At 34.8% G+C, this 23,336-nt stretch overlaps 2 protein-coding genes across 5 annotated transcripts in view; one reads left to right on the top strand and one right to left on the bottom strand.

Moving 5' to 3' along the window:
• Positions 1 to 1,112: 1,112 nt before the first annotated feature.
• Positions 1,113 to 23,336, bottom strand: part of LOC138331963 (histone-lysine N-methyltransferase SETD1B-A-like) — a 38,723-nt gene continuing 16,499 nt past the window's right edge. Inside the window, exons 1-16 of one of the 3 annotated variants that reach the window (XM_069279865.1) lie at positions 18,037 to 18,225; positions 17,772 to 17,905; positions 16,422 to 16,517; positions 16,019 to 16,189; positions 15,645 to 15,744; positions 12,554 to 14,703; positions 11,814 to 12,038; positions 11,334 to 11,436; positions 10,559 to 10,675; positions 9,967 to 10,150; positions 9,062 to 9,205; positions 7,442 to 8,403; positions 6,876 to 6,976; positions 6,379 to 6,486; positions 5,616 to 5,873; positions 1,113 to 4,690 (exon numbers count right to left, since the gene is read on the bottom strand). In XM_069279865.1, coding sequence (XP_069135966.1) covers positions 4,517 to 4,690; positions 5,616 to 5,873; positions 6,379 to 6,486; positions 6,876 to 6,976; positions 7,442 to 8,403; positions 9,062 to 9,205; positions 9,967 to 10,150; positions 10,559 to 10,675; positions 11,334 to 11,436; positions 11,814 to 12,038; positions 12,554 to 14,703; positions 15,645 to 15,744; positions 16,019 to 16,189; positions 16,422 to 16,517; positions 17,772 to 17,905; positions 18,037 to 18,064 — 5,055 coding nt within the window. In that variant the 5' untranslated portion in view covers positions 18,065 to 18,225 and the 3' untranslated portion in view covers positions 1,113 to 4,516. Of the gene's footprint in view, positions 4,691 to 5,615; positions 5,874 to 6,378; positions 6,487 to 6,875; positions 6,977 to 7,441; positions 8,404 to 9,061; positions 9,206 to 9,966; positions 10,151 to 10,558; positions 10,676 to 11,333; positions 11,437 to 11,813; positions 12,039 to 12,553; positions 14,704 to 15,644; positions 15,745 to 16,018; positions 16,190 to 16,421; positions 16,518 to 17,771; positions 17,906 to 18,036; positions 18,226 to 23,336 lie in introns of those variants that run through there. The other 2 variants (XM_069279866.1, XM_069279867.1) reach the window with 2 other exon arrangements.
• The window catches only part of LOC138331965 (dentin sialophosphoprotein-like), a 29,741-nt gene continuing 24,925 nt past the window's right edge, over positions 18,521 to 23,336 (top strand). For both annotated transcript variants that reach the window (XM_069279869.1, XM_069279868.1), the window contains exons 1-8: positions 18,521 to 18,614; positions 18,931 to 19,054; positions 19,207 to 19,346; positions 19,763 to 19,827; positions 20,179 to 20,276; positions 21,358 to 21,447; positions 21,899 to 21,971; positions 22,600 to 22,688. In XM_069279869.1, coding sequence (XP_069135970.1) covers positions 18,551 to 18,614; positions 18,931 to 19,054; positions 19,207 to 19,346; positions 19,763 to 19,827; positions 20,179 to 20,276; positions 21,358 to 21,447; positions 21,899 to 21,971; positions 22,600 to 22,688 — 743 coding nt within the window. In that variant the 5' untranslated portion in view covers positions 18,521 to 18,550. The remainder of the gene's footprint in view (positions 18,615 to 18,930; positions 19,055 to 19,206; positions 19,347 to 19,762; positions 19,828 to 20,178; positions 20,277 to 21,357; positions 21,448 to 21,898; positions 21,972 to 22,599; positions 22,689 to 23,336) is intronic.

The following is a 23,336-nucleotide window of genomic DNA, read 5'->3' as shown; positions in this document are numbered from 1 at the left end:
AATAAAAGGATAATGTTTTTAGGTTGGGGTTATATCAATGTCACTATTCTCCATCAGACATCAAATCTATTTCAGATACTGTTTTAAAAGTTTCTTCTGTAAGTCTCTGGACAGTATCAAAAGGATCCACAATTATTGGTATATGTATACAGATTTTGTTTATGAAAATCTATAGTTATGTTTTTGTTTGTGACTCGCTTTTGTTGTCCATCATATCTACCTCACAGGTCATAACTATTCTGTTACAAGTCACAGATTTACTGGTAAAGTGTATTCAATATCATACTCTATGTAGCTATGTACTTAGATCTCATTTACAAAAGTTCTGAAGACACTTGAATGTACAGATTTCATTTCAATACAGCCCCATCATTTGCTGTTGTATCATTCATTTGTGGTGGAAATGAATTGAAGATCTTTATACTTAAAAGACTAGCCTCTGTTAGCTAGGCTTAGTATTAAACTGGTTAATTTTAACAGGTCGTTCATGTGTAACAAGATTTAAAAGTGATTAACCACAGGAAATGCATCACATAGTATATTATAATCTGATGCGTATTTATTATGATGTTCTGTGATTGTTTAAATGGTACGCTATGTACCAAGGTGTACGGTACGAGGTACTAGAAGCTGTGATAAGTGTGTTCCCTATATAGTCACTATACCACCATCTACTGTGCTAAACAGCACCATTCCTGTCTATGTGAATAAATTCTTATAACACCATCACACACCTCTTCTTATTACTTATATCAGTTATGTATAACAGTATAGCCTGTTACTTTTGCGAGATGATTTATTCGCGATACATAGCTATGATCACGAAAATTTTATCTGCAAAATATTAAGAAATAGTTGGCTCATATAAACCCTCAAAGCCAGATCATGACTTAACTTAATGGGAAAAAAACTGGCCACACGCTGTAAGTTAATCAGGTATAAATGTACAGGATCAATATTATCTGACAAAAAATTTTACACTAACCAATGGAATTAGTTGAAATAACTTGGCTTGATAATCTTAAAAATTCAGAAAAAACAAAAACTGAATCCAAATTGTGATCATAACTAAAACGTTGTGTATAAATGAAATAGATAATGACAAACCAAGATGATATTAAAATGTATTTATTTGATACTCACATGAATCACTTTCACCTGTTACAAACCTGCACATTTACTAATATATATATATATTTATATACAAATGGATTTTTCAGATTCTATGTACACAGCACTATCGATGTTAACCATGTACAATGATAACTAGGTTGCCAATTGCACTTGACTATTTATACATTAAATAGAATGCATTCTAAGAATTAATTAAATATTTACAAACAAACTAACACATGCCAATAAAATTTTGAACACATTCAGCAAAATATAAAAGCATTTAACAATTATGAAAAGCACACAGTTTTCTCATCACAATTCCATTTCAATCTCTAATATTTCTTCATGGTACAAAATCGGCTGTTTCTACATAGGTAACAAAATACATCAATGTCCATATTTAGACCAGGATTCACCATGACATGAACCCAAATGCGTCAATGTAACAATAAACCCAGGATTCTATGACCCCAGTGAACCAATACCACACAAGGTGACTTTGAAACACAAGAAATGGTCAACAAGGTCAAAGGTCATAGGAGAGAGATAATCGTAACAGTATTCTATAAAATCAAGAAATGAAAAGTTGATATTTAAAGTTATAATATTTATCCATTTTGTTTTCATTTTCTAATAAATAATGTGTTGACTGACACTTCATTAGAACAGCAAATTGAAGGACACAATTTAACAAGAATATCTGATGTCAGGCAAATTATCATCCAACTTATAGCAACATTTGTCACACTTTAAGCATGACAGTGGTAAAATTGAATCAGAACTAACTACAAGTGTTTCCCAAACAAAGACAAACCTGGGCCATTTTCGATTATGCGGTTTGACTGGTTGGACCTAGTTGTTTGTTTCTGAATTAAAGATGGACCTGGTGATTTTAAATTGTTTTCAGACGAGCCTTGACAAAGCTCTTACAGGCCTGTATCATAAACTGCAGGTCCGTCAGTATTTATACTTGAAATAAAGACTTTTAAAAACAGTCGAACCGGTTTTTCCGAATAAACGAAAAAGGCCCTGAACTACAAATAACAAGCATCTTTAAGATAGAGATGGAAAACTTAATTTCTAGCATCTGTATGACCAAGATGAATCTGTGAATACAAATGACTGATTATCTCCCTTACTACTCACCAGACTCCAGAAAACTTCAAACAAATCTAGTATCTGGATATGACATCCACACCACTCCCTACGAACCGGTGTCTATTGTCTAGAGCTACATTAATTCAGCGTGACAATTCCTCAACACTGATCTGTGTATAATACACATGTAAAGGAGGTAACTCATCATACCATAATCATAAGAATCTCTCGTCACAAATATAAATCTGGAATTACATTACTCCGCGAACCAGTCAACTGCGAATGCCGTCAATAGTTTGACTTGTAATGAAGAGAGAAATTCCCCGACATGTATCGAAACTTTCTATCTTTAGATTTACATCGCTCACTGAAACGCTGTGATTGGTTAATACCGGAGCTAAATTGTTTAAATTGAATACGAATGATAGTGTTCCCACTGTGATCGTATAACGGTTTCCCCTTTTTATAAACACGACCATTGACGTTTCTGTCCATGATCTCGAATCAAAATGGTGGTCTGTTTACTTTCGGTTTCGTGCCTTCCTGTTGGCATGTTGGTATTGACCAATCAGAGTCTGCGTTTCACCAAGATTTCAGTAAACGAGAACTAAATCTAAAAATAGCCACGCTGTAGATTGAGTGTTCTGATGCACGGTAGAGAATTTTTCGCTGCGTTACAAGCGAAACCATTGACGGTAAGGAAGTTCATATCTCTAAGCATTCGCAGTCGACTGGTTCGCGGAGTAACTAAGTGAGTAAGTACCAGCTAGTCCATACCATAAACATTAATCTGTAAGTATCAGTTTGAGAGTACCATAACACATTTACACTGAGCATTTGTTACTGCAGGTCAAGGAAATAAAGCACTACTACTGTGGTGACCTATCTACATTCTGTAAACAAAATATTTACAACAAACCAACCACTATAACAAAACATTCTAATAAAGAAATAGACCATCAAACATAAGACGAGAATTTGATTTTGTAGATATCATGGATTTCATACCAAACCGGTTACCTGCAAAAGGTAAATATAATTTCTGCTCTCAATGTACAGAATTAAACATTTTACCAAAATTTGATCCTGGGAGAAAGAATTGATTGTAATGTTTACACACTTAACATTCCATTCATTACGTATAACTGCATGTCTTGAGAAAAGGAAAACTTACTATACAAAATCATATAATATAAGTCTATTACAATTTTAAACAAATAATTCATACTGTATTGTATTTTTTTCAATCACATAGAAACAGCACTTTTTTAAAAATTAAACATACCTTTCACAAAATGTGTATATATGAGTATGAATTCACAGGAAGTATGGGCGTATTCAGAATAACAAACTAAACCACAGGTCTGAAAATATACCAGACAACTGTATAAAAGTGGGCTCTGGTCTCAATTTACTGTATGTTTGTATAAAAGGAGTTAAATAATCAATACTACTGTATTACAAGGCTTTAAAAGAAAAATTAATATATATTATCAGAATGTATTTTATTTTCTTCAAATGAAATGACTTCTTTCACATTGGATACCACACCAAATTTGCATACATACAAGTTTGTTCAGAAGTGGAAACCAGTTAAAGCTGTGTATTGTTGGACATACTTCCTGTGAATGGTTAATATCATACATTGTTAGAGTAAACACTAAAGCAATACTTCCAAATGATACAAACTGGCAGTCTAGCTGCTCCCTGAATGTCGTTACCATGTCTGTTACACAGTCTGGCATGACAATGGCTGTGGCAGTCTACCACAATGGACAAAACATTCTGAGATCATCAAACATTAGGGATTTGCACAAATCATGCACTATATTTTTCTGTTTTCATCTTTGTAGGAACATTTTCTAGCATTCTTAACTTGTATATCCCTTTTATCCTGACACTATTGTTAAAATCTAGTAGAGTTATCTCCCATTTACTAACTAAAGTATTCTTCAATATCGTCACTAAGTAGCAAAGAGTTTAAAAAAAAAAAAAAAAATGAAAATTGAGGATTTATTTCTTTCCTAATGCAGACATGATTGAGAAAACTGTTCATTCATGTTGACCACTCTAAAACCCCATTTTTAGACAGATGAAACATTAGATATTGATGTTAATGTGATGCAGACATAGTCCTGTGTCCTTGGTAACCATATTGCTGACAATATCTGCTCCTGGTATCCTTGGCGGTAATTCACTGGGTGACCATTTTGCTTACCTATGTTGAAACTGTTGTAATCTTTGGATTTAATTTCTTGGTGATAAATGTTCACCTTATAAATACAGAATTTGATACCCCCCTCTAATTGAGCGTTCCACGACAGGATGAAGCCCCACAAAGACAAGGAATTTTCTCATCCTCAATAGGAAATTTGTAGTCGTACGTTATTTCCTCGTTGACATCAATATCTCTCTTGGAATAGATGACAATTTTCTTCTGACTCTCCACCGTAATCACCTTGGCGTAACAATTTGGCTACAAAAATTAAATTAAATAACTCGTCAAGTTAGACAACAGAAGTTTAAAGATATCAATCCAGTCATTCAAGCATATAGACCTCATTATACAGCTTACTTTTATATACCAGAACAGTTTATCAATCGCACTAATTCATGTTACATGTTATAGCTGATAACTTTTGTGCTGGACTAGTATCTTCAGTGGTGATTGAATGTAACTTTGAAATATTCCCGCTGAAAGGACGTTAGCACAGCATATTATCTTTTGACGTAATTCAATCATCTTTAGTCTTGCACAAATATCATCAGGTATCACGTGTTACACGAATTAGTCCCATTAGCCTTTTTTCCCTTATTGTGATATTTTCATGATATTCATTTTGCATATTATAGCACAATCAATACCTACCTGCAAGGGCAGATAACTCTGTAATATGTAAACACAGAATAGCTTGGATTCAGACTTAACTTCTTTACTTGACACTGGGTTAAGCAACATTACGTGTACATATATATGGTGAATCTTCAGAATTTATTACTTATAACATCATCATTTTATGTTGCCTTGCTTCTGCTACACGTAGCCATAACTTGTAACGTGGCAATTACATGCATGTACAAACATGTAAACAATTCTGTTTGAATGACATTTTTTTTTTCAATGAATTTTTCAGTAGTTTCTGTTTTTAAGTATTTATGTTATCCTACAGTGTGAAATTGCATTTGAAAAAGGCATAAAACATTGAGAAATCGATAGCTGAACATAGCATGGTAACATAACTCCATACATATACACATCATAAAACATTGTTTTCTAGATGTCAACAGATAATGTTAACGTTTTGTCTACGTGTAGTCTACACATACCCATACACGTACATGTAAGGTTGCTTAACCTCTCTAATAAATCTAATCAGTGGACACAACATTATCATACTTACATTACAACAATGGTTAATAAATCTTGCCAGATTCCCAGACTTGGTAGCATCGATGATAGTCTCAGCATCCACTCTAAACATGTAGCTGCTCCCGATACCATCAGCCTCATACTTCTTCTCACGGAGATCCGCCACAGACTGTCGGATGCCCTGTCCTACGTATTCAATTACCATCTCGTCCGCAGCAATCGGCTCCAAAGCAAACAGTCCCCAGTCATGGATGTCTGAACGAGCAAACCTCAACTGCTTCTTACGGTACTGTATTGTAAAAAGTTCATAAAGATTTAGAAAACTATTGTTAATTGTGCATTGAACAACATTTCAAATTAAAATGTCTTATTAAACAGCCATTAAGGATAAATTTTTGTTTTGGTGGAAATCTGCAGTACCCAAAGAAAAAATCACAGACCTGTAGTCATAACCTTTGCAACTTCCCTGTACAAGTTTTGAAGTAAAGATTAAGAGGTGCAGGGCTAGCGGTAGAATTTTAATTCTATTTACCTATTTGGTAACTGTAGTCCATTTCAAACACACTTTAAACCAACTAAATATGGAACTAACAGCTAATCTTATATGTGTAGTAAAAAACCAGCTAATTTTCCAGAGACCTTGTTGCCCCTTTAACAAGTCATGTAAGATATATTTTAATTCTAAAATCCTAGAAATATGGATCTACTTCCACTACATATAAAATTTATGCAGTAAAACTATTAAGCCTAGTTTTATAGTGGAAATTGAATTCATGGATAAAACCAATGAATACCTTGAGCTGATTGAAGCGCAGAAGATCACCCACATCCAGATCAGCAAACGTCGTCTGAAGTCGTCGGTTTTCATGTCGAGCTTCCCTGGACGTGTGAGCTTTCTTTTCCTGCATTTATGAATAAGTTTGTATCATTACTACATCTAACACTAATAAGGTCAATCAAAGGGATGGAATATCCATAAACATCATTATCATTGTTAATTTGATTAAATATTTGAAAATTAGCAAAATAACATTTTGATGAGACACATTTGATTTTGACCCAAGAATGACTATAGAGTGTAACCTTTCTTTTTCTTATTTGAATATCTATCTCTAATTATATGACATTTTCCTTCTTCATTTATAGTATGTATAATCAGGAACCTGTCTTTACCAGATTAATGTGCTGGTCTCAATGACATCCGGTTTAGACAAGTTATAAAATTAGATACAAAACTGGACAATCTAGAGTCAGTTATTTAGGCCAGACTAGGACTTATTGGCTGACTTACGAGTCTTGTGTCTGGCTCTTTGCCGGCTTTGAAGGCATCAAGTCTGTTTCCAGTTTTATCCTTCACACTCAGCTTGTAGAATCCTTCTGTTCTAGCACTTCCTGAAATTACAACATCAAAGTGAATTCTTGACAATAAAATTCCAACATAGAAAGTGAATACTTTAACAACATAGAAATTGAATATTTTACTACAAAATTCCAACATTGAAAGTGAATTCTCAACTACAAAACTATTATTCGTTTATTTATGTTTGGTTTTAAAAAATACTGGTAGGATTGTATTTATGTTGAAACACATTTTGACAAAATTGAAACAGCCTGCAGTTATTAACTTCATTATCACCAATACTTTAAGAACTAACAGGAAGTACCATAGCCCCCCGTTATACCACCACTTTTTGTCCAGTGACAATTTTGGCAGTATAATGGGGTGGCTGTCCAACAGTTTACATATGTAAGTCCCAATCACTATTGATCACAACCACCATATGATTGCCGCTTGCATTTATTTAGTAGCTTTACAACCTAGATACAAATGCATGAATATCATATATCTGTACAGACCTGTTGAATGTATTTTGGGCATGTCTTCAAGTTTCCGCTTCTTTTTCGGAGGGACAGGATCAGGTATGTTTGTAACCGGATGGTCCACCCATAGAATGTCATTTATCCAGTAACAAGATGGATCCTCAGACTGAAGCAAGTTTTCATATGTCTTTTTCAAAAACATAATATCCTCTGGATCAAGACCACTTGTGTACATGTCAAAAAACACTTTTCTTTCATCATCTAAATTCCTAGGGTCAAACTTTGGAATAGGTTTAATGGGTTCGAGAAGATTAGCCAACTCCCGACTACCTCGTTGTTTATTTAAGTGAACTGTTTCTTCTGTAATGTCTGTCAGTGTGGGTTGTTTCGGTTTTCTAGGTTTTCTCTTTGCTGTTGGCTTTTTATTTTCCTGAGGTAACTCTGTTTTCACTTCCTTGGGCTTCACCACTTCCTTCACAGGTTCTGGTTTCAGTTCTTCCACTGGCATTTCTAGTCTGGGTGGTATTTTTGGTGGAAGACAGTAATTGTGATCCATGAATACTTCCATGTTAGAAGTGTCCTCGTCCGCCGACATGGTCCCATCGGAATCAATTTCCTCTGCTTCCTGTCCTGCTGGTAGGACAGGCGGAGCAAAGTAATCATGCTCAGCCAAGAAGCCAAACCCTTTATCAGGTTCGGACTCCACCACATCAATCACTTCATCCTTCACCTTATCTGTCTCTTTCAGAATTGATGGCTTTTGAACAAGTTCTCGTAAACTGAGAATCTCCGATGCATCTAATAACGTCTGAAAGTTGGATTTAGTTAAATTTTTGGCTATTTCAAGATTTGCATCGAAGGAAGACTTTGTATTATTAACATTCACTTTTTCACTTTGTGTTGGCATGTCTTCCTTTACAGCTTTGTTTATATCACAGATTTCTTCCTTTGATGGGGAAACCCTATCAGTGGGTTGGGGCGATAATGACTTTGTCTCCCTGTAAAATTGTACAGAAAAAAACGATGATTATAGTTGATGAACATTACACGATATTTCATTATTTTTCATTTCACAATTCAAAATATGTTGTCAGATTTGTCTTGTAAAGTTTTATCTTAAGATGTAAATAAATGTTATCCAGTTATATATTTCATATTACTCTCAAATTCTGTTTAATACAAATAAGGCTTAATGTTGACTGTATACTCTAACGCAAAGTTAGAAAAACAACTTTTTACTGAATGCTCACCAATAGTCTAATTCAATATCTTTTTAAACATTTCTTGCTTTTTCTGCCAAAAGGAGGTGTATCAAATTGGGCCGGTTTACATAACTTTACATCCTATGATTTATGATCTCTAAAATTACCATAAGCCCAGAAATAATGGATGTTTTGAACAACATATAATATGCATCTGACCTTAAGGTATCTTCATGCAGCATATTTTGCCTATCACTGAGTGACTGTAGCTGTAAAATGGCCTAAATTTTTACCCGTCCTTTCACTTAATAAGCTAGAATTAAATAACTTAATAAGTAATTTAAATCATTTATTTCTATCTTTATTTGTTACCTAAAAAGTTTTCATTAAACAACAATGATATCGCTTGTTTTACCGGAATTCCCTACCACAGACTTCCAAATCTACTACTCACTTTTCTTCAGCCTCAGAAAGAGACATGTCTATTTCCTCGTCCTCTTCATCTTCCTTATCGTTGTCTTCCTCCTGCTCTTCCTCAGACTCGGCCTTCTCTACCTTAGCAGGCTCACCCACAGACAACTCTTCCTCCTCATCCTCTCTATACAACCAAACACAATCAATGTATCATATACTATGTAAATGTGGAAATTTTTCGCAAGGGGGGAATTTACGTTAATTACGAGAAGTCAAAGGGAGGAATTTGCGTTAATTACAAGAAGACAAAGGAGGAATTTGCATTAATTACAAGAAGACAAAGGGAGGAATTTACGTTAATTACGAGAAGACAAAGCTTTAGTTAATTAGAGAGACAGCCTGATCACGAAAATATCCCCCACAAGTAATATTTTGTACATGAAGGAGCATAGTTGTTTAATGTCTAAAAGTGTATCTATCGTGAAAATAACAACAACGCGAAAGTTTTATGCATGGAAATAGCGAAATTAAACACTCACAAAAATATCCATGTTTACAGTATAATTATAAATCAGACAGTAAAAAACACAATTGTTCAGCCTATAATCATTACATCCCATTCACAGCTGTGTAAATAATTTCAGTAAAAACCTGTATTATACCATTCACATCATTACATACAAAACTAGAAAATTAATTCAAATCTACATATTTTAGCCATAATAATATTTTAACTATTTTTACGTCGGAATTACTGCACTAAATATGACTAGAGCTGTTATCGTGGAGAAAATTTGCATTGCGATATCTTCAATCATGATATAACAGTGCTAGTTGTGTTTTCTGTATATGATTGCGCCAATTCATCATTGCACTTATATGTTTCAAGATTGCCTTTGTGCTTAAATTTGAATGCATCAAGTAGCCTATAGTAATCCAACAAACCTATCCTCTTTAGATGTCACATCTATAATAGGATCCTCCTCCTCCTCATCTTTTCCTTCCACATCAACAGTTGTATCCTCTTCCTCCTCCTCTTCATCCTCATCATCAGACTCGGAGGCAGAGGCTTCACTTTCATCTTCCTCTTCACTTTCATCTTCACTACTCTCTGCGCTAGCTTCTTCATCTATGAAAACAAAAATGTTTTATATTATATTATCAACATCAATACATTAATTTATCAATATGCAATAAAAATTTAATTAAAACATATTTTATTTAAAATGAAACAGATCGAAGATAAATAAGAGGAATTTTGCTGCGGTAAAATCTATGTGTATCTATTTGAAAAGGATAAATATTCTGATGTTTATTTCGAATTCAAAGTCTGTCACAAATAATCACTAAAATCTGAGGAGATGAAATGGGCCTTTAATTTGAACAGAACAGTTCAACTTCGAACTTAAAACTGGTAAGCCATTTAGAAGTTAGTGCTACTTTAAGCTTGGTCCTGTCAATGAGATATCAATGTATAACAAAGTATTATATGGTTAAAAGCGGAAGGATTTTCCACAAAAAGTGTAGACTTTCATACCCTCGTCCTCATCCTCCTCATCCTCATCTTCTTCTTCATCACCTTCTTCGTCTTCATCGTCACTGCTATCACTGACAACAGCCTTCCGGGATGCTCTCTTTGATGCAACTTCGTCATCTAGACAACATAATGTAGTTTCTGAGTATCAATTGGCTATCAACCATATATATGAAAAGTGCAGTAAAAATTAAAATATGGACTTACTTTTTGAAATTGTTTAAAAATAATCATATTGCATATATTCTAAATTTATATATAATAACTCACAAAATTTACAGATATCAAACTCCTAATTTGTCAATATTTAATTTTGTACATTCATGACATATTTAGATTTATATAATGTCTATATGAACCATAAATGTAGCATTATCCAATGCACTATCAATAATACCGACAGCATATTTGGTTCTGATCAGTCATGAAGAGTTATCTCCCTTGTGTACTTACTAGATACATAATAACAGTGCATGTGTGATATGGGGAATTGCAGTATATTGTACTCTTGTAATAGACACTTTGTCTTTGTAATAAACACTTTGAGCCATGTTTTTGGGCTTCTATAAAACACAATACTGTGGACACCAGGAGAAAATCTTCCTCATCACATTTTTGGTGATATTTGGTTTATATGAATAACAGTGCTCATTCAGTACACACATTGGTTAAGAAGCCTGTTGATACTGTAGAAAAGCACAACAATTCCGCAACTAGCAATATTCGCAAAAATAAAACCCCAGCAAAATTGACCAACTATATAAAGTATATCAATTACCTGATCCAGCATCATCTCCCTGTTTAGCCTCTTCATCTCCTTCCTCATGAGCCCCTTTACTCTCCTCATCTTCTGGGGGCGGGGACGGTGGACGGAACTTTCTCTGTAAAAATTCATATACACATTAACTCATTCACCCCTGGAGACATGTTTGCACTCTTCTAAATCAAAGACTAGACCAGTCCATTACTGAATCTGAGAGGTGTTTCAATTAAAGCATCACCAGTATCTCCTCTACTAGACTACAAATAAAACTTAATTACAACATCATGTCATAGTTTACTTAAAATGGGGGTATAAGTGGGAAACATTAAAGTTATCAAAGAAAACATCAAAGGAAGATGAAGACAAATTGACAAACATTTCTTCTCAACATTTAAATGCATGAAATTCCAAATAGACTTTACAAAAGTGCACTGAAAATTATCATTGCAACATCAACAAGTCATCTATCATATAAATTATCAATGAGTAATATACCTTAAATGAGGGTAGGCGAGGCATCCCTCCCCTGATACCAAGGAAGCCCCCACTCATACCACCAGAGTAGCTGCTAAAGTTGATCTCGCCTTCCTTGGTCCAGGGGTGCTGTGGCTCAAACAGAGAGGCGATGGTGGAGCTAACCTCCTTCTTACCCACGGTCACCGTTGGTTTGATAGAGGATGGTTTCTCTGGCACCTTTTCAGGTAACAGTTTCTGGGGCTGCTAGAACCATATAAATATCATTTTCTGTCAACAAAAACTTGAAAACTTCTTCGGAATGTAGATTCAATAAATAAGGATTTCAGATTTCCAATGTAATATCTGTATGTGTTTTAAACATCCTCAAGAAAAAACTAATAACAATATTATGATAATAACTGTAAGCATTTCCTTCACACATTTTTGAGAAAATGTCACCCATATCATGATCAGAATTCTTAATATAAAACTTGTTTCAACTGGAATTATTTGGTTGAGCACTATTAAATAGAAAACGGCTGTTCAGGTGAAACTTCTACCTTTGCACTCTAGGTTTTGATGACGGGTAGCATGTTATAAATCATCCAAGGGTAAGGTGATAATACAACAAAATAACTTGTCTATTATTTATATCAATAGTGCTGAACACTGGATTTTTGTGTAAAGCAAGATTTATATTACATCAAGGCTAAGTAATTTTTTCTGCTTTGCACTAAATCATTTAAAAGTTTTGAATAGATTTACCCACAAATACTTACAAGTTGTTTGTTTTTCTGTTCCTCATTGTTCCACCAACCATCGAAGGATTTAAATGCCGAGTTCTCTACCATCTTTTTACACATGTCCTTTTGCATTATTTGTTTTAATTCCTTTATACAACCATCTAAAACAGCTGCGAATGTTTTCTCCACTTTCTCGTCCTCCTCCGACTGGTCTACCACCTGTACTTGTGAGGCATTGTTCACAGAATTATTCATATACTGGTTGTAATAGTTTTGGTTACACACGCTATTGTAGCCCGACATGTTAGTTATCTGACTACCACTAAAGTTGTAATTGTACGAGCCTGTCTGCCACGCTGCAGGCTGGGATGTGTTCGGGGACATAAAGTTTGTATTCACTAGGGGCACCATTGTCTGAGTAGGCGGTACATCCCCAGCGGGATGAAGTAACGGATTCACCTCTATATTTTGATCCCCACTTCCACCCGACGATATACTCATCCGATCATCGTCATCCGACGCACTTTTATTAGTGTCCTGAACAGTTTCTTGTGACATAGTTGGAGTGACTTTATCTTGCGCTGGTTGTAGCTGGTTGTACATGTCTGGCATTCCCGGAATATTTGCATGATGAAATGACGGTGGAGGTACACTAACATTTATAGTACCATTCACACTGCCCGGTACACTGTTTACATCCCTAAAATCGGGCGTACTGTGAGGGGCAGAGTCTCGTGGTGTACCAAAATGTGACAAGTGGTTATAAGGGGTAGAGGACTGGTCCACAGTGGGAATAGGGGGTACCCGCGGGGCCTCTGGTTCTGGAGTACGAGGCCCTGAAGGTTTCTCCCACCGGCTCGGTGGAGGAGTCTGTTCTTTTTTCCTAGAATCACTAGTTGAGTCCGATGACGGGCTGCCAAACCCTTCACCCATTGCATTTTGCAGCAAGCTCTGAATACGAGACTCTAAACTCATACTGCGGGGCTCTTCTTCTTGAGCAGGTTCTGGTTCCGGTGTTTTGGGCTTTGGAGGCAGAGGTGGGGGCTTTTCTCTTTCCATACTCTTTTCAGCAGAGCCTTGTCTATGCCGGAATCTGTCCCTTTCTCCTCTACCATCCAGCCTGTCTTTCCCAGGTCCTCCTCGACCATCCATTCTATCCTTACCTGGCCTTCTGTTATCTCTGTTAAACCTATCATGATTATTCCTGTCCCTGTTGTTACCTCGATCGTTGTCACGGTCGTTAACTCTCCTATTGAACCTATCTCTATTATACCCATCTCTCTCTCCCATTCGATCATCCCCACGATCTCTGTGGTCTCGTGAGTCACGAGAGTGCCGGTGATCTCTGTCTCTCCGCCAGTCCCGGTTGCGGTGGTCCCCTCGAGAGCTACTTTCGCTGTTCTGCCTATTTCTGTGATGATTATTTCCTCGACTCCGTGGATCTGGCTGATACCGATCCATGTCCTGGTTTGAGGAATACTGACTCTCATTGTTGTTGTATGACATGTGATGATGTTGGTTTTGATGCATTGGTGCTGAATGAGGTGGCAGTTGAGGTGGAGGATGAGATGGAGGGGGAGGATGAGAAGGGAGATGAGGGGGTGGTTGATGAGGCGGCTGTGGAGGAAGTGGAGGAGGCGGTTGCTGTGTCTGTTGCTGGAAACCATACCCACTATTAGCACCACTGTTACCATGGCCTTGGGACATGCCAAACTGATTCTGGTTGGCCCCAGGAAAAAAGCTGCCACTGGGAGTATTTGACTGCATATCATAACCCTTGTTGAAGCTATCATGACTGTAGTTAGACATTGGTGTGCTTGCAGATCCATATCCCAAGTCGGACTGATTGCTGTTAAAGCCCTTCTCCGATGCTGGATACATGGGTTTGCTGGGTAGAGGGGGTGGAGGCTGTGATGGAAGGTGAGGAGGGGGTTGAGTCAATGAATATTCAAATTCTGGGTCATATGCCTCGGGGTCATATGCATCAAAACTTGACTGTGATTGGATGCTTGTAGAGAATTCTGATTGATTACTTGAGGCAGACTTAATGTTCGGGAATGATGAAGATGAGGATGAGCGTCGGTTTCTACGTGGATCACTGAGCACAGGAGCAGGAGCACTGACACTGACTGAAGTCTTTGGTTTGTCAGATAACATGTCATCAATAATCCTCTGCCTTTCTTTACCTACAAAATTAAACAGTTATACATCAATAACTTCATTTCTGTTAGTCACATTGCTTTTATCTGCCACCACCATTTCCTTCATTGTAAACAGAAAACAGTCCTCTCCCAGAAGCTTGTAATCTACTTTTTATAGGAGTTGTCTCCCTTTAATTGTAAAATGTTAGTTAAGCAGTCTGTGACGTTATGTTTTTTTCTCTGCTGGTCATTTCGTCTACTAAACCCCAAAGTTTTACTAGTCTGACTATTTAATAACTAGGCCAAATTAAATATACAGCCATTTTGCTTCACCACTTTAGTCATGACCAGTTAACTATTTTGACCTGAGTTAGAGTCAGGATGCATTAATTCCTGAATGCAAATTTTCATAAAATGATGAATCCATTACTTAAAGATGCTCCACCTCCGACAGAGCATAAATGATATTCCTCAGTTGAACAATAATTGGTGTTTGATCGTGTATATATATGTCTAATTAACACAAAAAATAATATAAAATAATTTATTTCGCCTTTGGTGCATGCGCAATCAGTACTTCGTTCCATATAGGATATAGTGACACGGAATTTTTTCGGGATGCAATTAATTATTTGTCATATTTTTAACTTGAAGTAAAATTAGAAGCTCAAACTTTTCAATGGTGGTAATGGTGTAAAGTAAGTAACTTTTGTAACTGAAGAAAAATACTAAATCGTCTGCTCCTGTTTTTGATAGTGGAAAAAATACCATTTGTCATAAAATGATAATCCAGACTTAAATAATCTCATAAATAATGCAGTCAAAATGTTTTGAAAAATGCAATTGACCACCGCTCTTGTAAATATGATGTTTACTGACTTTAATTTTGTTGGGAGCCACTAGTCCAAACGGACTAGTTCATTACAATTAGCACTAGTCCAGTTGTAAAATTACTAGTCATTTTAACTATCACATATATTACATACCTCCTGCATCAACAAACACTGTCATCACATTTCCCATTTTAGAAGACTGGTTCAGTTTATCTGCACAAGTTTTTGCTGACTTTGAGGACAAAAACATGACCTGTAGTTAACAAAGATAAATAAGCTTAATAGGGCATACAAACCTTTATTATTTTTAAATAAATAGAACCTTGCTCTTAATCAAAAATAACAACATTATACATTATAAAATAACAGCAAAATCTGTGCCAATAAGGTCAACCCATCAACAACACATAGACGTTGCAAATTGAAATATATCTGGATAGTATGTGACTAAACAAGATATACCCTCTTTTTTGTAGGAAGAACATCAAAAGAGAATATAACCTTAAAGAATTATTTTTCCAACCAACCTTTCCAATACCCAGATGTTTCTTGTTTTTGGGATTATAATAAATTTTGACTTCCTCCACATTTCCATACACTTTCACCATGTTTTCAAGGAAATCTTGATTGATGTTATCGTTCAAATTGGTGAATGTAATTTCATTTGGTGGTGGTTCCCCAACATAGTGTTCATCATACTGCAACAAAAATAAGAAAATGAAATTTGAAAACTTTTCTGAAGGTAACAATTTATTTGTTATTAAAAAAATATATATATACCTATAACTTAATATTTTTTTATGAATTTTAGTACAATTTGATTCTTTTATGGATTTCTTTATTCCCATTAAAACTTTTACCGATTCTACAATTATCAATTTATTGATTTTACCAACATAGTGAAATATAAATCAATGTATGTTTTATAACCTTAAATCTTGGGATAGGCAAGTCTGCTGGTATTTTCTTTGACCAAAGCCTGGTTAATCGGGATCGTGGATCTCGAACATGAATAGGCCGGTTATCCTGAAACAGAATTTGAAATATGATGTTAAATTATTCACAAATATCGCAATAAAACAGTTGAGCCTGGAGGAGCAAATAGCGGACAGACCAGGGTTTGAAACCAACACACTAGCTATAGCCAGATGGCTTTATCTGGCCAAATTTGCTATATCATCACCAACAAGTTGAACAACATGCTCAATTGTCTCACCTTGCTTTCTCAAACTTGAAAAATATCAAATATCTATGTTAGGCCAAAAAAAATTATATGCATGTTTCAGGTTACATGACTGAAAAATATAGGGTAGGTCGGTCGGGATTTTTTTTTTATTTTTTTTTTTTTAGGAGGGGTGGGGGAGGAGCGGAGTGGCTTTAATACTACATTACAAAGTAATTTAATTATACATGTAATCTGTCATTTAGGCTTTAGGCTAGCTAGAAGTCTTTAATTTCTCATTATTGTATTCGAAATTGAACTTTATCTGGATAAACTTAAAGCATGCGTAAAAATCTAAGTTGACAACTTCACACACAACATTTTTGTTTTGAAAAAGTGTGATAAAATAGCTAGGGTTGGAAGTAAAAACTAGGGTAGGTAGGGGTACCTGAAACATACATATTTTTTTAGGCCTTATAATAAAATAATCTTAGTTCAAATAAATAGTGAATCATGCAGTTCCAACTCTTTTACATATAAATTAATTACAGTATCGTAGATTCTATCCAGTCAAATATTAAGTCTGACATTTTCAATTTGTTCTACCCCATGAAAAATTCCATGTTCTTGGCTAGAACTGTTTATTGGAGTACAGTAGGTACTCAAGACTAATTTAAAATGCTATTCATTCCTTGATCAAAATTACCTTTAAAGCACAAATTCCATTTATGTAAATATCCTATATCTAAACAGTTTGAATTGTTTATCAACAAAAGAGAATTAAATAGTCTGATATTAAATTATGAAAAGTACTTAACGTTTAGGACATATTGGCATTGCATATGCTTGTCAATATGTGTATAAACCATCAATCAAGACATGTTGACTAGTTGTATGAACCAATGTCTTGATGTTTGAATTTTGACTGAATTTGAAAAATTCATTACAAACTACAATATATTCTCTTATTATGGCCTTTAACCAAAGTTCAATCCACAATTTGGCCATATTAATGAATGTTGTGTTGGCAGATTTAGATGTTCACTGTGTCTGTTTATGTTAAGGACAGATGCTGCCTGTATTCAGCTTAATGTGCTTCCTTCTGTATCCACAATTACCATAGGATCCAAGCCCTCAAAGCGATATAACTTTTGTCCACCTCCTCTTAACATTGGGTCTACTATCAGTTTATAGTTCCTCCTCTTCTTCTCATGCTGGCTATCCACAGAGTGTCTGGACAATCCATTGAAACCTAAAACATAAATAAAATGTGGAAAATTAATATCGCAGTCTCATAAATGTTGAAATACTTAAAAAGAGAGTTGATCTACAGTAGGTTTCACTTCAAAACATAAACATTGCTTCTTTGAATAAGGTCCTCACTTGTGTTTCCTTTCCTATCGTGTTCCATGATGTTAGAGGCGTGATTGCAACAAATTCCAGAAAAATCAAGCTAAAAATAACATCGTTTAGCAATGCACATGGAGAAATCTACACGTTTCCCTCCCTGAACACGGAGGGAGACAAAAGTGTGAGAGCTTCACATTGCAACCACTAGCAAAGCATCAAAATTTCTTTGCTATCCCACAATGCAACTTTTCTTAGGCAAAGTCAACCATAACGTGTCGGTTTGTTTTCGTATAAAATTTTAATTTCCATTACTTGAACTTTTGACCGTGAATTTTAATTTGGTAATTTAGAATAATATACTAATTTACCAAAAAATGTAATAGCGAAGACTTTAGCGTGGTCAATTATGTAAATAAATGATTTATTCAAGGACATTCCCGATAATGTGAACGCGGTATTGATTGGTCCAATAGAAAAGGGTTTCCCCGTCTCATTGACCAATCAGATATTCTGTTATATGACAGTAGTTTAGCACGTGGAGGAACCGATGATGGAGGATGCAAGGCCTAAGAAGTTTATTAAATTGCTGGCAAAGCATCTAGGATCTAATGGTATTTAACTTGTTGATATTATAGAATACCCCTCTCCAATCTTACGCTACAATAAAATACCATGATATGGGTGACCGCGTACACAAAGTCTTCATTACTTCTACTTGTCAGTGTATGTTGACATTTGATTCTGACAATTCTGGTTCAAAACCCCACATGATATGGATAACAGTCCTGCATTTGAGTAACAGTTACCACTTTGAGTAACCATTTAGATACCCATATTAATCCAGATCTTCAAATGCTCATTTAAAATATCCAAAAAGTTGGTGATAATACAATAACTACAAGTGTGGTTATATGTGTTTTGTTCCAGATAATGCTAGAGATGACTACAACCCCAAGAGACTACTGAACGAAGCTGTAGGCAGTTTACCTGAAGGACCATTAAAAACTGCCATTAGCCAAAAACTAGAGTTTTACACAAAGAAATTAAAACTGTATGTATTTCACATTTTTTTTTATTTTTGCACAATAATTTTATGTTCCCAATTTATTTTGAAATATCAGAATCAATTTATTGAAATGAAATGTTCAAATCAATGGACAGTTTGCTGATACTAAAATCAGGTTTACATTTACTTTTTTGTAGTTTGATTCATAAGCATGGTAAGGCAAGTGAACAATCTGAACATGTAAAGCAAAAGTTCCCGTATAATTTGTACACCACAAAAAAGCCTTATCAGCTTCCGGACCCTGGAACCATTGACCATGCCCAGACACAACAGATACGTAAGTATGATAATATGTCATCCTAATGTTATGAAATGCATGTAAGAACAAAATAGTCTATTTTCATAAATGACACACTGTTTTCATATCAAATGAATGGGGGAAAAAACTATAAAACACAATGTTTGCAGATGCTTGGATCATGAAATAAAGTCATTATGACCAAAATCACATGTTGGTTATTTATTTACTATTATACAGATCTTGTGTGCAGCAATTTCAGAAAATCTCTCAAAAATTAGTAAAGTTAGTTTGGTGTTTAATTTACTGCAAGATTCTATCATTAATTCTATATCATGTTTGTTTTATGTGTCTTGATAAAGGAACGGACTGCCTTGAAAATTTGACTACTACCTCTTTGCCCTATATCTAATCAAACTATCACATACTAAATATGCCTACTATCCTATGTCTAGTTGGAGCCTTGCTGAGTAAGAGATTGGATGTGGATCCTGTAGAAAGTTTGATGGAATTGTTGGTCGTAAGTTGAACATTTGATGATCTGTATGGTATAGTAGACATATATTCCTTGAAGCTAGCTGTCTTGGAATATACATTTATCTTCAGGTATCAAGTTTGTCAAGTAATATTGATATTGAAGTCTTTGACTAAGAAACATTACTTAACAAATAAATATACCCAATGAAAACTTCATGAAAGTCATCAGTTTTAATTGATCATTCATGACAATCATTAATTTTAATTGGTTATTGATTTGTTAGATTATACTGAGAATGAATTACAAAAATGATTTTTTAGTGTAACCTTTTTGTTTAGTAGGGTTATCAAAAAAGTGATTTGAATTATAGCAATAAATCTATTTTCATTACAGAATTGTGAAGAGGAAAATGTGGACATCTTGCTGCTGAACCTGACCTGTGGAATAACCTCCTATCTGGGATTACTCAAAACGATGCATTTATATTTCCTGTATGTAAATCTCTGTTCTCTGGTTACTCTCTACTTGTCATTAAGTTCATCTTGATTTAATAGATTTTCAGTTGAAAACCTTGGCCACCAGTCATGCAAGGTGCATCCTCGATACTCCAGGGGTTCCAATCACTTACTATCTCTACACCCCAGGACTATCTCATAGTAAACTGTGGTTGGCTGTGTGGCTTTGATGTTGGGCGTCACTCTCTCTGTAGTCTTCAGTGGAAATTTTTGCAGGCCTGTGATTGGTTCAGCTGTTTTCGGCTGAGCTGCCTCCAATTTTTCTATGAGATAGTCCAGGGGTGTAGAGATCGTAAGTGATCGGAACCCCTGGAGTATCGAGGATGTACAAGGTATAATCAAAGATGACTATTTTGATACTGCAAATTTTACCTACGGTATTCGACTAGGAGTTCAAGGAGCTAAAATGTTGAGGAAAAAATGAAGGGGAGCTTAGTCGGACACATAATGTCCTGTGCTAGTTATACACATTTACAGGGCACAGGTATAGCTGCAATATTGTAGCTCAAAAGACTTTTTGACAGAAAATGGTGTCGTCTTTAGAGCTACAATTGGTGCCTATTACTGCTAATGGAGCACAGTAATGATGATGCAAACCATTATATAACGTTTGTTTGCATTTTTATCGTACTTGTTTGATATCGCGTACCTACTAGGCAATAAAACTGAACCACATAAAATATCGAATTCTCATCGAGGCATTATTTTTTTTACATAAAACATATGAAGGTCTTTCTGAAGAGAATTTATACCGCAAGTCCACAAATTTTGACATCTTGTGAGTGGTACGATAGATATTAAGAATGGTAGTTATGTTTGTTTTGGACAAAAATAATATGTAAATGCATGTATACGCATACTACAAAAAAAGTATAGAAAACTATGCCCGAGTGATTTTCGGAGGCAGTGCTCCACTATGACACAGGGACCAATTCGTACCCCGCCGAAAGGTATAGTAGGCAGGGTACATATATTCGTTCTAGGCAAAGGTATAGTGCTTCAGGATTGTTTTGAACATTAAACCATGAAAACCAATTATTAAAAAAATCTGTTTCAGCGTTATTCAACCTAAAGCAGAAAACGCTGTGGAAAACCAGACGAAAGCTCAACTTTCAAAAGGAAAGATAAAAACAGACACTGTTGACATGTAAGTTTAGATTTTTGAGTTGCACCAGGTATATACAGTAATAAGGGCAGTGTCCCTTTTATTTACTTTCATATAAGAAGCGTTAAAAAAGTTTTAAGAAAATACTTGAAATGTTTACGTCAAATATTAATTATCAAGATGAGTCAATTTAATAGATAAAAAAAATCAATCTTACGAATATCAAACTGTGAACCTAATTGGAATCTTATTGTTAAATCACAAAGTGTATCCGAAAACACCAATTCTTTTGCAAAGGTAGACTTGGTTTGATTTAAACAGAAAATTATATATTTACTGGTTTCTGAGCATAACATCAAAATAACTGAAATATTAATTTAATTTTTAATTTAAAGAAATAATGAAATTTAGAATGGTAACTTCTTGTTGCTAGGTATAAACAAATTAAAATTGTGATAATTATGATAAATTGTTTATTTAAAATATTTTACAGGTGTCAAACTTTATGTGAACAAGTAAAGAAATTCCTGTCCTTGTGTCATATTCGCCGTTCATTGATACAAAAGGTAATGAATTTCACTAATTTAGTATTAGAAGCCAAGACTATAGAATATAAAGATTGGTTTAAAAATGATTCAATAGAATATTTTGTACTTAATGTTTCTGTTTACTTTTGTCATGGAGGTCAGGAAATAATTTTGTTTTTGCATGCTACATAGTTATTTCTGTCCATGTGAGTAGGCATTGATAATGTCATACTTTTCAGAGAAAATAACATTATTTTATTTCCAAACTAATTTTGTATTTGGATGTTACTGAGTTATCTGCCCATGTGAGTTGGTGTTGATAATGTTATACTTTTATGATAAAACAACATAAATTTCTTTCTAATGTTATATCATTGGATATCTATCCAGAGAGGCAGATAACTGTTTTATGCAAAGATGAAGCATTTATTAAATTTGAAAAGGCTTTACTGCTAAAGACCATTCCTATGTAATGAATGGTAATCTTTAATGAGTGATTTTAGGAACGGTAAGAGTTTGTCAAAGATATCTGTTTATAGACCAAGACTCAAGTATGTAAGATATTGTGTCTAAAAATCTATCTGTATTTATGATATCTTTATCATAATAATAAGTATAAGTACTTGTGTACATTTATCAAAACTGACCACTGTATATTTATCCGCAGGCGGAGACCCCAGTATACCTGTACAGTTATTGGGACCTTCTTTCCTCCATCCTGGCTGTATTTATTGATCTGTACCTTTTAGCAAACAGGTATTTTCTCTGTGATAAGCTAATAAACATAAGTTAAGAATCTAGCTATCATAACTTCGATTTATTGAAATGCTAAATAAGCAGCTAAAGCAATAGCTGTGAAAATTTATTTAATCTGCTTTAAAATTATTGATTTTAAAATTTGATCCAAATTTTGTACTGTCAACCATTTCTTGATAGGTTATTTTATGATCAAGGCACAGTTTCTCCAACATTCCTTAACCTTAAAGAATTCCTATACTAAAAATTTACCATTGAAAGCATTACAGAAATTAAGAAACACTTTGGTTTCTGACTTAACAGGGCTGTGGTGGCCAAATGATTATTATAAGATTTCCCAACACATTACCACAAACCATTATCTACAGGTCACATGTTTGAATCCCATGTGAGGCAGTTGCCAGGTACTGACTGCTGGTCGATGGTTTTACTCCGGGTCCTCTCTAAATCTGTCACGTCCATAAATGTTAATAGAATGTTAACTAATCAAACTAAATAATTTGATGTAACCATGGAAACCTACATTTTGACCACTGATAATATTGTATTCTGACAGTAGAGATAAAACTGGGTAAATCTTAAATATGGCATTGGTTTTACTTTCATTTAAAGTATAAAGCCTATAAAATGTTGTGTTTGTATCCTACA

Source organism: Argopecten irradians, chromosome 9 (genome assembly GCF_041381155.1).
Source record: "Argopecten irradians isolate NY chromosome 9, Ai_NY, whole genome shotgun sequence".
In the NCBI taxonomy this organism is placed as follows: Eukaryota; Metazoa; Mollusca; class Bivalvia; order Pectinida; family Pectinidae; genus Argopecten; species Argopecten irradians.
This window is presented reverse-complemented; position numbering and strand designations above follow the sequence as displayed.